Raw genomic sequence first — 16,189 nt, 5'->3', positions numbered from 1 at the left:
ACATCCACAAGAGGGATCTGATCTGATCTGACAGAGGAGGAGAGGAGAGGAGAGGGGACGTACGTGTATGTCGCGGGAGAGCGGGTGGGAGGTGAGGACGGCGGTGCAGGTGCGGTCCGACAGCTGGACGGCGGCGAGGGCCCCCGTCTTGTTGGCGGAGGCGGAAGATGATGCGGAGGAGGAGGAGGCGGGCACCTTGGCGCCCCTCTTTGCGGCTGCGGCGGCCTTCTTCTGCGCCGCCTTCTTCTTGCTGGCGTCCGACACCATGGCTCGTCTCCTCTCCTCTCCTCTCCTCTCCGTGCTAGGTGTGGTGTGGTGTGGGTGATGGCAGACGACGCCGGCCGGCCGGCGAGGTGGAGAAGAAGAAGAAGAAGAAAAAGTTCCTTCCTTCCTTCCAGAACCCTCTTCCCTCTTCTAGGACTACTTTGTTGGATTGGACTAGTCAACAGGAAATACCTGGGCTGGGCTGGACACGTGTGTGTTTGTGTTGGGCCGTCTTCTTATTCTTTTCCTAAAGCAACAAAAAATAAAGTGATGAAAGCGAACAAGACACGTATGCCCCCTCCCTCTACCTACCTGGTTCAGGGAGCAACTAATTAAAGAGCGCTCCTCGAGGAAACAACTCTCAGCCGCCGCCACATGACGTGCTCCTCTAGATTTTTTTATTTTTTTTCCGCATGTGTTTTTGGCTTTCTGGATGCTTTTTCGGTTCAGCATTTTCTTGCTGGCGTCCGACACCATATGGCTACTTCTCTCGCCTCGTCTAGTCTGCAAACGAAAAAAAATATGTTTTTCCTTTCGTGAAAGGCACGGTTTTGCTTCCGCGAGAGACACGGCCATGCCTCTCGAAAACGAAAAAAAAACCTTTCGTGCGAGGCATGGTTTTGCTTCCGCAAGAGGCACGACCGCGTCTCTCGAACATATTTCAAACTAATCAACATTTTTTAAATCATGAACAATTTTTGAAATCACAAACTTTTTTCAAATACATGCATTTTTTTGAAATCGTGAATATGTTTAAATTTCTGAATAGTTTTCAAATACATGAACTTTTTTTTGAAATTATGAATATTTTTAAAATTTGTGAACATTTTTTGAAATCATGAACATTTTGTTCCTGAACATTTTTCGAAACAGTGAACGTATTTTTTTACAAATTCATGATTTTTTTTGAAATTATGAATATTTTTTAAAATTCATGAACACTTTTCTGAAGTAGGGAACATTTTTTGAATTTGCGGACATTTTTTTAAATCATGAACATTTTTATGAATTCATGAACATTCTCTTAAACTGTTAATGAATTCAGAGCATTTTCTGAAATGGTGATTTTTTAAATTCTTGAACATTTTAAAGTCACGGACATTTTTTGAATCCACAAACATTTTATGATTTCTTGATTTTTTTTTACAAAATGCAGATTTTTAAAATTTCAGAACTTCTTATAACCCCGAATTATGTAAATAGGAAAACAAATAAGGAAGAAAAAGGGAAAAAAGAAAATTTGGAATTAAAAAATGGGGCGCTCGGACATGGGCCGGCCCAAACGGGCACTCTTAGGGGAGCGAGTGGTGTGCGCTACCGCTCGTCCCACACGCATACAACGCCGTATAGGAGGTGAACAAGGCAATATCACTAATTAAAGAGTACTCCTTACAAAGATCACTCCCACCTTTCCATGTTACGACAAGTGGCGCACGCAATCTAGGAGTTTTGCCGTTTTTTATAGATCGTTTATTCAAAACGTTTTATTTATAACATGGGAATTTTCCCTTTTTTCCGTAGATCCGTTTATTCAAAACATTTTATCTCATAAACCGTGCGTCCAAATCTCGAACAGTTTTCACCGTTAGATTTCTCACGTCGAGATCTCCAAAACTAAATGCCATGTTTGTTTCATGAAAAAAACTAAACCGGCAGTATGTTTGTTTCCCTTTCCGAAAGCCGTTTCCGAGGTCGTGCCTCTCGCAGAAGCAAATACATGCATCTCGCGGAACAAAAACCATGCCTCTCGTGAAAGGAAAATAAGAAAAAAAAACATTTTTTTCGTTTCCGCGCGAAAGCAAAACCGTGTCTCTCATGAAAAAAAAGCATTTTTTTCGTTCCCAAGAGGCACGGCCGTGCATCTCACGAAAGCAAAACCGTACCTCTTACGGAAGGAAAAACACGTTTTTTAAAAGAAAAATAAAAAAAGAAGAAGAAAAAGAAAGCGGAAAATAAAAAAGAAAAAAAGAAAAGGTAAAGGTAAAAAATAAAAAACCAAATGGAAAAAATCAATTCCAAGAAGGTTCTAGAACCTTTCCAAATCCGGTGCGGAAGAAATCCGTGAATGGGCCGGCTCAAAAGCAGGATCGAAGGCTGGAGAGATACGCGCTACCTCACTAGGGCGCGCCCCACGCCGCAAATAGGGTACGCCTATAAACAAAAACCTACCGTGTGTCTTCTTCTTCTTCTATTATACTTGCTGTACACTAATTTAAAGACATTACAACTGTGCATCGTTCCAGCCATCTCAGACCACAAGCGATTTTGGCCGTTGGATTGTCAGATCTGACCGTCCTTGAGAGTTCGATCTCCTCTCATTCCCGCATGGGTTGCGTACGGTGGCCACCAGGCGTTTTACGTAGAGGGCCGATGCCCCGGTATCAAAATCGGCCTACTTTTGTGTAACTGGGCCACATGGGCTCGATTTCATTGTTCGAGAAAATTTCTACGGGCGAAAACCCACCGCCACGTCGGGAGCTCCTACTGGACGCTCGTTGCGTCCAACAGGGCGCCGACGCACAGGGGGCGACGCGACTTCGCACACGCACGTCGCTGCGGTGCGCCGATTGGGCCGGCCCATTGGAGTGTGCTGCAAATACAAGTGATAATTTGCAAAAAATAGCAGGGTGTGATGGCTGGGAATCAAACACAGCCCTTTCGACTTGCACTCGCACCCTACTAGCCACTAGGATGGAAGCGCTCAGTCGACCAAACTACAGCGGAAACCTACAAGAACTAAAGAAAGTATAAGACTGTTCGAAAAACATCCTTTACGATTTTCCAAATAGCAAAAACAAAACGTGAATGTTTTATCAGACGCGAACATTATTAGTTTTTTTTACAAATTTTGAAAAAACTCAAACATTTTTAAACACACAAACGAATTTTGGAGACGCGAACATATTTTTTAGAATGGAAACATTTTTTAAACTACCCAAAAAACTGAACAGGAACAATTTTACAAATTTTGAAACAAAATTTGGAAACACAAACAACTTTTGAATTTCCCAAACATTTTTGGAATTTGTGACATTTCTTTAAAGCACAAACATTTTCTGAATCTTGAGAACAAATTTTGAAACAGAGAACAAATTTGGACGCACGGACAATTTTTTAAAGCACAAACATTTTTTGAATCTTTAGAACAAATTTGGAAATGGAGAACAAATTTGGAAGCGCGAACAATTTTTAAAGCACGAACATTTTTTGAATCTTCAGAACAAAATTTGAAAACTCCTAAACAAATTCGGAAGCGCAAACAATTTTTTAAAGCACGAACATTTTTTGAATCTCGAGGACAAATTTTGAAATAGAGAACAATTTTGAAAAATCCCTAACAAATTTGGAAGCATGAACAATTTTTTAAAGCACAAACATTTTTTTGAATCTTGAGAACAAATTTTGTAATAGAGAACAATTTTGAAAAATCCCGAATAAATTTGGAAGCGCGAACATTTTATGAAAACACGAACATTTTATGAAATCCGGTATATTTTCTGCATTTCGAAAGTTTTGAACTTTTTGTGTAACGGGAACAAATTTTGAATTGGAGAACATTTTTTCAAAAACTGAAAATTTTATGAAAATATGAACAAAATTTGAATATTTTGTATTTCTTTTGAGAAAAAGAAAGAAAACAAACAAAAAAATCAGGAACATTTTTCGAAATTGTGAACAAAATTTTGTAAATGTGAACACTATTTCAGAAATATGAACAATTTTTGACAAAAAGAATTTTTTTGAAAATTCTGAACCATATTTGAACTTTTCGAAAAGCATACAAAGAAAAAGTAAAAAAAAACAGAATAAGACAAAGAAAACGAGAAAAAAGAAAGTCAGAATAAGACTGAAGAAAAAACAGTAGAAAGAACAAATGGTTTTTTTCGTCGTTTTTAGTTTCTTTAAGTTTAGCGTTACTATTCTTACAGTCATTTTTTGCGGTTCATCCCGCGAGGTGAAACCACTCAAATGGGCCGGCCCAAGGTGAGCTGCGCCTATGCGAAGCGGCGACTACTTGCCGCAGTAAGCGGCGAATAGGAAATTCCCTTCCTGTCCTGGCTCCCCACCGTCCGCACCGCGTGGCCGCCGATGCAAGGCGTTGGCCTGGCCACGCCGCCTACGGTGCGTTCATGACAGGGGTGGCGATCCCGGTCGGATACCCTTGGCACGACGCAGTGGCGCAAGCATTGAATCGTCTCATGTCGTTTCTGTTACATATACACTTTACCATTATATATATGCTCTTATAGTCCATTTAATTTTCACATGAAGGTTACTCAATTTATTTATTTTTGCATGAAAACTTGGAAGCAGCTTACCGATTTGGCGATTCCGACAAAGAATTTTCGGCCGCAGAAACAAATTAATTTGCCATCAAAATTTACATATTGGTCCCATTTCCTTGCAGTTTATTTGGATAAATCTTGAAAGCTAATATTTTGTTGAAGTCATTCTCTCGGTGATAAGTTTATTATTTATATTGTACTTGTGAATTTTTTCAATGTCACTGACCCCAATCGGGTATGCTTCTGTATCAAAGACTTTGCTCATGTCCGTTCTCAAGTTGTGTGCAGTCGTACATGGTGTAATGTAATATCACATATGATTTACATGGCAAGAAGCTGATCGGAATTGTTAGGAATTCATATGTCCGTCATGTGTGTCAAGGCTGTGTTCGTATCTATGCCCACGCAAAGTTCATAAGTTGCATGTTGAGTGTGAACAAGAGGCTCAAGAAAATTATTGTTTAGAAATTTACAATATATAACTTAAATGTTTTATGCCTAGAATGTGGTAAGATTCTATAAGTCATGCCATATGTTTTTTCATCACAACAATGGCTATGTCCTTGACAATGGTTTTGTATTCTGAAGGAATGAAACAAAGAGCATAAAATTAATAAGGATGTGTATTTTTAGATTAAGTATATAGGCGAGTAGATGGGTAATATTATTTCATGTTAATCATGATTTTATTTTGTGGGAGAGCCTACTTTAACCTTATCTTGCAATTGTGCACTGTGTTAACATCAATCTATTAATCCTGAAAATAGGAACCATCTTCTAACCGTGAAAAGAGGAACCCCAGTCAGAGTGTATTGGACCTAACCTTACAAACCCCTTATGTCAAGAGACCGATTATAATTCACCATTCTTTAGTTACCATTATCATCAAGGGACGTGGACTGATTATAATATTAAACTTTTATTACTCAAAAAATGTTGGTCAATTATGCACTTGCGGCAATACCGCTAATTTTTTTTAAATAATATATTTTTTTATTAATTTTCATAAATATTACGCTGGGTAAATTGTTTTCAAAAATAATACACCGTCGGCCCGCTGCAGGCCGAATGGGCCTAGTCGGCCCACAGCAGGCCGATTGGACTCCAGTCGGCCTACAGCTAGCCGACTGGCCACTGTCGGCACACTGTGCGCTGATTGGGTCGAGCTAACTGGCTCGCTGTGGGCTAACTGTTTTTGCAAAAAAAGTAGGCATAAAAAATGTATGTTTAAAAAAATGTTAATCATGTAATTAAAAAAATGTTAAACGTGTATAAAAATGTTCCTGATGTATACAAAAAATGTACAATATATATGCAAAAAAGTTGACTAAAAATATGTTTTAAAAAGTGTTAATCATGTATTTAAAAATTGTTAAATGTGTGTATAAAAAATGTTCCTTATCTATACAAAAAATATAGAATGTGTATGAAAAACAATTAACACCAAAAAAATATGTTTGAAAAAAATGTTAATCATGTATTTGAAAAAATGTTCCTTATCTATACAAAAAATATAGAATGTGTATGAAAAAGGTTGACACCAAAAAATATGTTTGAAAAAAATGTTAATCATGTATTTGAAAAAATGTTCAACGAGTACGCAAAAATGTTTCATGTATTGGAATGAAAGGTTAAACGTGTATAAAAAAATGTTCCAGCTCCGGATCCAGTATGGGAGCATCACAGACCTAAGTATGATTGGTTGCTCTTTTTGTATGAAACTGAAACATTTTTTTTCAAACATATTTTTTTGGTGTCAACTTTTTTTCATACACATTCTATATTTCTTGAATAGATAAGAAACATTTTTTATACACACATTTAACAATTTTTAATCATGTATTTGAAAAAATGTTAACTTTTCAAACATATTTTTCAAACATATTTTTTTGGTGTCAATTTTTTTCCATACACATTCCATATTTTTTGTATAAATAAGGAACATTTTTTATACACACATTTAACAATTTTTAAATACATGCTTAACACTTTTAAGACATATTTTTATGTCAACTTTTTTGCATATATATTGTACATTTTTGTATACATCAGAAACATTTTTTATACACGTTTAACATTTTTTAATTACATGATTAACATTTTTTAAACATATATTTTTTATGCCTACTTTTTTTGCAAAAACAATTAGCCCACAGCGAGCCAATTAGCTTCAATTGGCCCACAGTGGGCCGACAGGACGCAATCAGCCCACAGTGGGCCGACAGGGGCCAGTCGGCCAGCTGTAGGCCGACTGGAATCCAATCGGCCTGCTGTGGGCCGACTAGGCTTTTGAATTTTTTTATCCAGCGTAATATTTATAAAAATTAATTAAAAATGTATTATTTAAAAAAATAGCCGGCAATACCTACCATTTTATTGTAAAAATGTATGGGCGCAGCAACGCGCGCCATCATGGTCTAGTAGTTTTTAAAGCTCAACCTCTTGTTGTCAACAAACAACGCCACTTGAAGAGGAAAAACCTGGCCTGGGCTGGACACGTGTGTGTGTGTGTTGGGCCGTCTTCTTATTCTTTTTCTAAAGCAACAAAAAATATAAAGTGGTGAAAGAGATGGACCGTTTTTCTTTCTTTCTTTCTTTCTTTATGCTACTACTGCATGCAACAACACACGTATGCCCCATCCATTGTGCCTTGTTCAAAAAGAATTTTGATTTTTGTATTTTTTTTCTTTTCTCTCTATTTACTAGCACAAATGCCCGTGTGTTGCAATGAGATAAAAATAAGAGTGTTGATGATAAAAACAATATACCGATTGAGAGTAATCACGCACATAACCGACTGCCGCTGGCTTCCTCCTGCTCCTCCTCTTCCCCGCCATCCAAATTTCAGCTCCATCATCCCCTACTTTTTTTCTCGAGCAACCTCTTTTCTTTTTGTATGATTTGATTAGAAGAAGAATACCCTTTTTTTTCCTTTTAAACCAGGCCGACCCAACTATTTGTCTCCCCCCCAAGCCGGCCCAAGGCCCATCCCCACTTCCTGTGTCTTTGTGACTGAAACATCAGGAACGTAACAGATATTTCTTGGTTTCAACTTTGCGACATCAAAAGAGAAAGACTAGAAAAGGAATTTATAGAACAAGAACATTTTTAAAGCGTATCAGCCGACCCGGCTTACGAATTTATACCAACTATCAAGGAATTCCTAAAATTTTGGGTGGAATGGGAATTGCTATATACCCACGTGAATTTTGAAGAAATTAACTGCCGGTGTGGATCGGAATATTATAGTATTTTTTTAAAATGTTTCTTGAAATTCACAATAATTCTTTGAATTACCAAGTTTTTTTGACAGCCACGATATTTTTTTGAAAATGTGGATTTTGCTTCAATTTGTGAATGAATTTTGAAAAAGAAACATTTGTCTTGCATTTGTGAACAAATTTTCAAAATAACGCGATGAGATGTGAACAAAATGTGGTCATCGCCGTTGAAGATTATGATTTTTTTTCTTTTGTTGCAACACACGGGCCTTTTTGCTAGTAAGTAAATAAAAACATAAAGACGTTATTATGTTCTTTTTAATGAGCAGTCGAAAAGAGGTGAAGTTGAACCTCTTTTAAATAACTTTAGCATATATACCAACAAAAGGAGTTAAGAGGGGCAAACTTCCAAATTACAGCATTATTACGATGATGACGACGACTTCCAAATTTAGCATAAAAAAAGATAGCTTCCCCTGGGCCTTCTCAGAAAAAAAAGATAGCTTCCCCTGGGCTGGGCTGGGCCTGCCTGTCCGGCCCACCGAATGAAGGCCCGACCTGATCTTTTCAGTTCAGTTCAGCCCACACCCACTAACCCTCCTCTTCCTCAGTCCTCAATGTCGCCGGCGGCGTGGACGAGGACGAGGAAGCTCCTCCTTGGCCTTCCCCTGCTCGCAGGAAGAGGAAGAGGAAGCAGATCCGCTGGAGATGGCCGGTAAGCAACCATCCCTTCTCTTGTTTGGTTTTCTTTCTTTCCAGCTCATGGACTGAAATCTCTTGTTTGGTTGGTCGGTTGGTTTCAGCTCCTCCTACTCGGCCGGTGCCGCCGGAGAGACGAGCCAGAAGAAGAAGAAGAGGTCGACGGCAGTCCGGAAGGTGGTGAGTATCGGGGCCATCAGCCTGGCCGGGGGAGTCGCCCTGAGTGCCATCAACGACCTCGCCATCTTCCACGGATGCACCAGGTCTGCATCTGCATCTGCATCTGCTCTCTAGAATCAATTCAACATCTACACTAGTACATGATATAACTGCTCTGCTCTGCTCCGCTGCCTAGATTCAACACTTTCTTTCACCTTTCTTCGAATTTACCTTACATGCCCAAGGGGAGGGGAGAAATATATGTCTGTCAGTTTTAGCAACTTTCTTCTTCTTCTTCTTCTTCTTCTTCTTCTTCTTCTTCTTCTTCTACATACATACATATATACAAATATTCATTTGCTGTTCCATGGCCATGCATATATCTATCTATGTAGCCTACCCCACTACACTCTGCTTTATACTACCACTAATCTTCTTCTTTGTATGTACCTCTAGTTATGTTTGGACCTTTTTTGCACTTGGGGAAATTTAACATTTAAATTATATACATCTTATTAAATCTTTCTTTCATTATTTTGTTTGTATGATGATGATGATGATGATATGTGCCTACAATCCAGCAAGGCGATCGACAAGGCTAGCGAGAACCCAGAGGTCGTACAGGCGATCGGGGTGCCTATAGTTAGAGGCCCATGGTACGATGCATCTGTCGTTTTGGGTCATCGGCGGCGATCCGTGTCATGCACGTTCCCTGTCACCGGCCCACGGGGTTCAGGAGTGTTTCAGATCGAGGCCATCCGGAACGGAGGTTAGTCAACAGCTACTTGCTCGTGTCTTTCTTTCTTGACACTCATACATAGATAGATATATGGCTGCCTCCTGGATTTCCTTCAGTATATATATATCCTGTTGATGTCTGCTTTATCTTGTCTTGCGTTACTTGTGCATAAAGAGGATGGTGTGCTTTCCTTTCTGCGCCACCACGACTGGGAGATACTGGCCATGGATGCTCGCCTGGAACTGCAGCTGGAACTACCTTCAGATGATGGCGGTCAGGGTCAGCAACCAGTCGTGATGAACCTAAACCTGATGAGCAGCACTGCTGCTGCTGATGACGACGACAACTGTAAGATTAGTGGTACTGGTGGTGGTGAGGAAATCAGTTGAGGGTTGAGCCTTTTTCCTTTCTTTTCTTGTCGTTGCGACAAGAGGAGGAGAGAGTTGACAAGAAAGAATATTCATAGAGATTTGGTTTGATGGAGATGGCAATAATTGAATTGAATTGAGCATCACTTCACTCACTTGCTTTGATGTATGAATCCTATCCTATCCTTTCCTATGTGCATCTTATCCTGAAACAAGAAGCAAGCTAGCTAGGGATAGATAGATAGATAGAAAGAAATGTAGTAGTAACTAAAATTAGGAGGGGGGCATGCATGCATGCACTTGGTGCTTAGGCCTGCCAGCCGGGCAAACCATCAACCCTACGTTTGTTTAGCTTAGCATGTGGGTGGCATGGCATGGCATGGATTCCGGCGGGCCGGTCAATGACCTTGCTCGTCGTGTCGATTGGGATTGGATCGAAGAATCGAATCAAAATGGATTGGATTGAATGCTTGGGCAAATTCTTTCTATGTATCGTTAGGTAGTAGAATAGAATTTGCTCAAGCATTCACCACCTAGCAAGGAAGGAAGGAAGGATGGGCATCTTGTGTTGCTTCCAGTCCGGCGCCGACAAGCTCCTGGATCATGGTCATGGTGGTGGTGGTGGTGGTGGTCCGGCGGCCGTACCTGCTTCCACAACCAAGAAGCCGCCTCCCCGAGACGCTCCAACCGTCACCGTCCGTCCCCCTAATCTTCTGCGACGAGATGATGATCATCAAGAGGAGGGGGGCGCCCGCAGCAGCAGCAACAACAACAACCTTGCCACCCTCGTCGATGAGATTGTTGCAGAATCAGGTACCTAGTTACACAAATCTTCATCTATCCATCCATGTACATACATAAATAAATGCCTGCCCTTAAGAAACATATCACAATATTTGTATGATATTACATTTTGTTTTCTTATTAAGGCAAACCTCTGACCAACAAGTAATAATCCTTTAAATTTGTGATGATGTGATCACCTCCTTTTTTTTGTCTACCTTTGATGAGACCAACAAAATATGAGTTATACTATGCCACAAAGAGTATGTATATATACCATTTGATTTGCACTTTTAAAGAAATTTGCACTGATGTACAACCTCTGTACCAAAATATAAGATGTTTTTTTGGTTTTGGAGAGGGTATAAAAAACTGACTTGCATTTTGTTACGGAGAGAGTATACTTTTTTATGCCCTGTTGTATTGGTAAAATTGATGGTCAAAGTGAGATTCAAAATACAAGATGACCTTGTTGTTTGTATAAATGGATGAGTGACTGAAATGAATTTGCAATGTGGTATTGAATTGCAGCGACGCACCAGCACAACCGGCGGGTGGCTGACGAGATCCTGGGGATGAACAAGGAGGAGGCGGCGGTGACGGCGCGCGCATTCACATTCGCCGAGCTCTCGGAGGCCAGCGGCGGGTTCCTGGTGGAGTCGATGCTGGGCGAGGGCGGGTTCGGGCCCGTGTACCGCGGGCGGCTGAGGGACGGCACGGAGGTGGCGGTGAAGCAGCTGGACCGCAACGGGCTGCAGGGCACGCGCGAGTTCCTGGTGGAGGTGCTCATGCTCAGCCTCCTCAAGCACCCCCACCTCGTCACCCTCATCGGCTACTGCGCCGACGCCAGCCACCGCATGCTCGTCTACGAGTTCATGCCCCAAGGCTCCCTCGAGGACCACCTCCTGGACCTGCCGCCCTCCTCCCCGGGCCTCGACTGGGCCATGCGCATGCGCATCGCGCAGGGCGCCGCCCGGGGCCTCGAGTACCTCCACGACGCCTCCCGCCGCCCCGGCCCGCCCGTCATCTACCGCGACTTCAAGGCCTCCAACATCCTCCTCGACGGCTGCTTCCGCGCGCACCTCTCCGACTTTGGCCTCGCCAAGGTCGGCCCCGTCGGCGACAAGACCCATGTGTCCACCAGGGTCATGGGCACCTACGGCTACTGCGCCCCCGAGTACGCGCTCACCGGGAAGCTCACCACCATGTCCGACGTCTATAGCTTCGGCGTCGTCTTCCTCGAGATCATCACGGGGCGGCGCGTCATCGACACGTCCAGGCCCCGTGATGAGCACAACCTTGTGCAGTGGGCGGCGCCGCGCTTCAAGAGCAAGAAGCGCTTCAGGGAGATGGCCGACCCGCTCCTCCGCGGCGCATACCCCACCAAGGGGCTCTACCAGGCGCTCGCCATCTCCGCCATGTGCCTCCAGGAGGATGCCACCATGCGCCCCTCCATCGCCGACGTTGTCATGGCGCTCGACTACCTCACCGGCGTCGCCAAGCCTTCCCCTACCCCTACCCCTCAACAACAGTCGCCTTCCCCTAGCCCTAGCCCTACCCCTACCCCTCAACAACAGTCGCCGCCCAAGGAGGAGGATGATGCCACTGACTAGTTATAAGTTATAACAACAAACATGCATATCTGTCTGTGCAACATGTATATATATATATGCCAAGCAAGTCTTCCTGTTATCTCATGGATTATTTCTCTGCAAGTAACCTAACCTGGTTTGTGCATGCCCGTCCGTCCATATTAGGATAATAAGATTTATTTATTTATTTCCTGCTGCTAGAACAACAATTGACACCAAATCTACAACTTGCCATGGGCACAAAGCAACAAACAAAAGAGCTAGCACAACAATCAACTTAGGCAGCATTCTTTTGTAGTAAACACTATCAGATTTCATGCCAAAAAAACTGACCCAACAAAAACTTGACAAGAAAAGCTGAAAACAGTGTTTCAGTTAAACTAAAAAATCTAAAGGTTCACCACTCAATTCATATAGACAGATAAAAAGCTTTCTCTCAAAGCTGCTCCTAACCAACAGGAACAGAGTATTGTGTTTTATCCAACCGACCGACCGACCTAATCAGTAAATCTTCACTCGTGACAAAGTTGCGCTGCCTCCCTAGCAATCTATCTATCCAGTCTAGCTATTCATTCCTCTCCTCCCTAACAGAAGAGAAAAAGAAAAAAAGAGAAGATTCCCCACTCAATAGTCAATACTCTACTTGTGGTGCTCAAAGGTGCCGAGGTCGCTCACGGATGGCATCCCAAGGGACAAATCAGCCTCTTCTGCCCGCTTGCTGGGGCCGGGGCTTCCCAGCGTCAGTTTCTGCTTGTACGTGTGGTTGTATATCTGGAGCGCCTGAGCAATCATTGTCCCCGGATTGCCTGCGTCGCTGGGAAGAAGCATCGTGTTCGTCTGCAGTTTGGCAAAAAGACACATGCATCACTAAGTACAATGAAATTTCATATCAGCTAAGCTAGCAATCGCCAAGAGTCGTGTATATACTATAATTATTAAGATTCAACAACTCACACTTCTAGCCAGTTCACTGAATGCTCTGATGTACTGTTCAGCAATCCTCAAGCTGGCAGCCTGCACAAATTACAAGCAGCAAAATGTGTGTGTTGTCAGGCAAAGGGAAAAGGACCGTCAAAATCTCTTTACTTGAAGGATTCCATTAAGATTTTACAAGAAAAGTGTGATACCTCTGTGCTGCCTTCAGTTTTAAACGACTCCGAGACCATCCTGATCCCTTCAGCAGTGGCTTGCGACCTGGCAAGAATCGCTTCAGCTTCACCTGGTGTCCACAAAGAAAAACAAGCGTAAGTCCAAGAGGCAAGCACCACTTTTTAGCTTCACCAGACCAGAGGGCAACAATCGAAATATGTTCCAAGCAAATAATAAATATAGTAGAAATGACAAGACTTTGGTTTTGTCAACTGGGACATTATTATAATCAGAATAGCTCTTCAAGTATGTATAGTCGTCCAACAATACAAACAGTAGAACTGAACATCTGTGCTAAAATGCATACTTGATGTTTCATGAAATTCATTGCCATAAGATGCATGTGTCTAGTGAACCTTCTGTACAAGTGAGACATAATTTAAACCCCTGCCCTGTGTAGAACTAGAAATGCATGAGGAAAAATACATGCAAGCAGAAAGAAATTAAGAACAAGCCCATGAGGCGGTATTACTTCCAATCCTAACAACAGTTGCGAGGAAAAGCAGGACTTGCAATAACATAAGAATAAAAAAATCCCAAATATTTGACATTTTAATGGAAGGATAGCATGTTTCACAATAAGAAAAAGTATAAGGTTATATGCATGCTTTCAGAAACTAAGGTTAGAATGCTGGATAGCAGAAGGCAGAGGAACAGGATTTCCTCAAATCATGCATGTAGCAGCATAAAAGGGCAAGTGTATAGTATTTTGACAAGCTGAGCAAGCAAAAATATTTCAGAATCTGCGGAGCAGGATAATAAAACAGGTTTCACGTACCCTTTGCTTTGTTTGCATTTTCCATCATAGCACCTGGCACAAGAGAAGAAAACAAAACAAAACCTGGAGTTAAATCTGTAGCTTATTGTACAAAAAAAACATGGTGTAAGAGCTCAAACAGAGTTGGCGATACGAGTTTGGTCTGATGAAAACTAACACAATTAAGGTAGCAAGCAGGATTCAGTGTGCAACTTATCATGGCATAAAAATAGAATGTTGTTAAACTGAAGAGCCCATACAAGTTTGGTCTGATGAAATCAAACACTATCTACTTGGCAACATGAGTATGGTAGCAGGATTCCAACACTATCTACTTGCAACATCAGTAAGTTAGCAGGATTTATTATTAGTTTGCGACTTACATCTAGCACTAGTATATAATATTGGGTGGACCAGAGCACTTGTCAATATCCGTCAGGTAGTAGGATTTAGTGTTGTTAAACTGAATGTGCAACTTATCTCACATAAAAACAGAATCTTGTTAAACTGACGAGCAGTTTGCCATACGATGAAATCTAACACTATATACTTGGCAGCATCAGTCAGGTAGGAAGCAGGATTTAATTTGCAACTTGCATCTAGCAAGAGCACTTGTCCAACTTTATCAGTCAGGTAGCAAGCAGGATTCATTGTGCAACTTTATCATCAGATGAGATAAAAACTGAAGAAGGTTGTTAAACTAAAGAAGAAGAATCAAGTTAGTAAAAGCCACTACCTTCAGACTCGAGGATCTGAGCACGTTTCTTGCGCTCTGCTGCGGCCTGCATCTCCATGGCCTTCTTGACTCCATCTGGGGGAGTGATGTCCCCTAGAAAGATAGACAAGCTTCAGTTGAATAAACATACTCTAGTTGAAGAAAGAAAGAAAGAAAGAAAGAGAGAAAAGAAACATACTGATTTCATAGCGAAGACACTTCAAACCCCAAGTTTCTGCTGCCTCATTGATTGACTTCTGTAGTTGGGGAAACAAAAGAAAACGTGTAAGATATATACTCCCTCCGTTCCTAAATATAAGTCTTTGTAGAGATTTCACTATGGACTACATACAGAGCAAAATGAATGAATCCACACTCTAAAATGCATCTACATACATCCGTATGTTGTTCATAGTAGAATCTCTCCAAAGACTTATATTTAGGAACAGAGGGAGTAAATGTCAAGAGAATAATATTGTTGCCATCATCCCATCATCAATCAAAGTTGCTAAACATTAACCATCCAGACTAGAGAGCATATTAACTGACCCAAGCAAGATTCTTTACTAAGATTAAGATAGATGCAAGATGAAGATGAAATTATAACACATACCACAATGTTGGTGTTGAGCGTGTCCCTCTCCTCAAAGGTCTTGTCGAGGGTAATCTTGCCAAGTTCACTCCTCATGGTTGTCTGCGCAAGTTGGATGACAGCATAGATGGGGTTCTCCACGCCGTAAGAGGCCATGTAGGGGTCGACGATCTGGTTCGATTCCAATCCAATCGAGATTAGATTCGATTCAATTCATGAATACTAAGTAGAGTAGATTCTTCTAAGCTAAACAAGATTCAAAAAGAAAATCCAAGAAAAGAGACCTTGACGTATAGCACTCCTCCGATCTGTATCGAGACGTTGTCCTTTGTGATTGCCGAGTTGTCCGGGATGGGGATGGCCTCCTCCTTGAGCGAGTGCACGTAGGCGATGCGGTCCACGCCCGGCATCAGCACGTGGATCCCCGACGACAGCGTCTTGAGGTACTTGCCGAACCGCTCCACCACGAACGCCTTCTTCTCCGGGACGATGCTCAGGCCCAGGTTCGCCGGGGTCGGCGGCGGCTCGTAGAACGACGGCGACGGGTCCCCTCCTGCTGCGCGGTACCACCGGCCTTGCGCCTGCAGCACCGCCGGCAGCGCGCCGGAGCGGAGGAGGCCGGGGCTGGTGGCGGAGCGGAGGAGGCCGGGGGCGGCGCGGCGCGCCAGCATCCGGGTCGCCGCCATGGACATCCTTGGCTGGGTCTCGACAAGAAATATTATTTGGATTTGGACTGGATTAGATTCGACGACGGTCGCTTGGGATTTATTACTTTATTTATTATTAAGAGAAGAAAGAATTTCTTTCCTTGCTTCCAAGAAAAGAAAAGAACGCTCTAGAGTTATTACCAAGGTATTCATTAGAC

The 16,189-nt window shown here is 42.1% G+C and overlaps 4 protein-coding genes across 4 annotated transcripts in view; 2 read left to right on the top strand and 2 right to left on the bottom strand.

The window, feature by feature from the left end:
* Nucleotides 1-408, bottom strand: part of LOC123095543 (ABC transporter F family member 1) — a 4,777-nt gene extending 4,369 nt beyond the window's left edge. Inside the window, exon 1 of the mRNA XM_044517038.1 lies at nucleotides 64-408. Within this exon, the coding sequence (XP_044372973.1) occupies nucleotides 64-267 (204 nt within the window). The 5' untranslated portion in view covers nucleotides 268-408. The remainder of the gene's footprint in view (nucleotides 1-63) is intronic.
* Nucleotides 409-8,366: 7,958 nt separating this feature from the next.
* On the top strand, nucleotides 8,367-9,927 carry LOC123095542 (uncharacterized). The gene is made up of 4 exons (XM_044517037.1): nucleotides 8,367-8,486; nucleotides 8,575-8,733; nucleotides 9,211-9,398; nucleotides 9,543-9,927. Exons 1-4 carry the CDS (start codon nucleotides 8,389-8,391, stop codon nucleotides 9,755-9,757), a joined length of 660 nt encoding a protein of 219 aa, XP_044372972.1. The 5' UTR covers nucleotides 8,367-8,388; the 3' UTR covers nucleotides 9,758-9,927.
* Nucleotides 9,928-10,165: 238 nt separating this feature from the next.
* On the top strand, nucleotides 10,166-12,225 carry LOC123095540 (probable serine/threonine-protein kinase PBL7). Its single transcript, XM_044517034.1, has 2 exons — nucleotides 10,166-10,549; nucleotides 11,051-12,225. Exons 1-2 carry the CDS (start codon nucleotides 10,291-10,293, stop codon nucleotides 12,130-12,132), a joined length of 1,341 nt encoding a protein of 446 aa, XP_044372969.1. The 5' UTR covers nucleotides 10,166-10,290; the 3' UTR covers nucleotides 12,133-12,225.
* A 215-nt stretch (nucleotides 12,226-12,440) lies between these two features.
* LOC123095541 (stomatin-like protein 2, mitochondrial) lies at nucleotides 12,441-15,926 on the bottom strand (the record flags this gene model as incomplete). Its single annotated transcript, XM_044517036.1, is given in 8 exon segments — nucleotides 12,441-12,948; nucleotides 13,066-13,125; nucleotides 13,239-13,330; nucleotides 14,039-14,071; nucleotides 14,754-14,846; nucleotides 14,932-14,989; nucleotides 15,346-15,495; nucleotides 15,609-15,926. Coding segments are annotated over 8 exon segments (1,002 nt in total), but the record flags the coding sequence as incomplete, so codon positions are not given.
* Between the last annotated feature and the right edge of the window lie 263 nt (nucleotides 15,927-16,189).

This window comes from Triticum aestivum, chromosome 4D, assembly GCF_018294505.1.
Source record: "Triticum aestivum cultivar Chinese Spring chromosome 4D, IWGSC CS RefSeq v2.1, whole genome shotgun sequence".
Classification (NCBI taxonomy): domain Eukaryota; kingdom Viridiplantae; phylum Streptophyta; class Magnoliopsida; order Poales; family Poaceae; genus Triticum; species Triticum aestivum.
This window is presented reverse-complemented; position numbering and strand designations above follow the sequence as displayed.

Excerpts from the sequence above, each read along its gene's own strand:
- LOC123095542 (XM_044517037.1), top strand. The coding sequence starts at position 8,389 with ATGTCGCCGGCGGCGTGGACGAGGACGAGGAAGCTCCTCCTTGGCCTT. Across the intron at positions 8,487-8,574 it reads AGATCCGCTGGAGATGGCCG|CTCCTCCTACTCGGCCGGTG; the intron begins GTAAGCAACCAT and ends GGTTGGTTTCAG. Across the intron at positions 8,734-9,210 it reads ATCTTCCACGGATGCACCAG|CAAGGCGATCGACAAGGCTA; the intron begins GTCTGCATCTGC and ends CCTACAATCCAG.
- LOC123095540 (XM_044517034.1), top strand. The coding sequence starts at position 10,291 with ATGGGCATCTTGTGTTGCTTCCAGTCCGGCGCCGACAAGCTCCTGGAT. Across the intron at positions 10,550-11,050 it reads TGAGATTGTTGCAGAATCAG|CGACGCACCAGCACAACCGG; the intron begins GTACCTAGTTAC and ends ATTGAATTGCAG.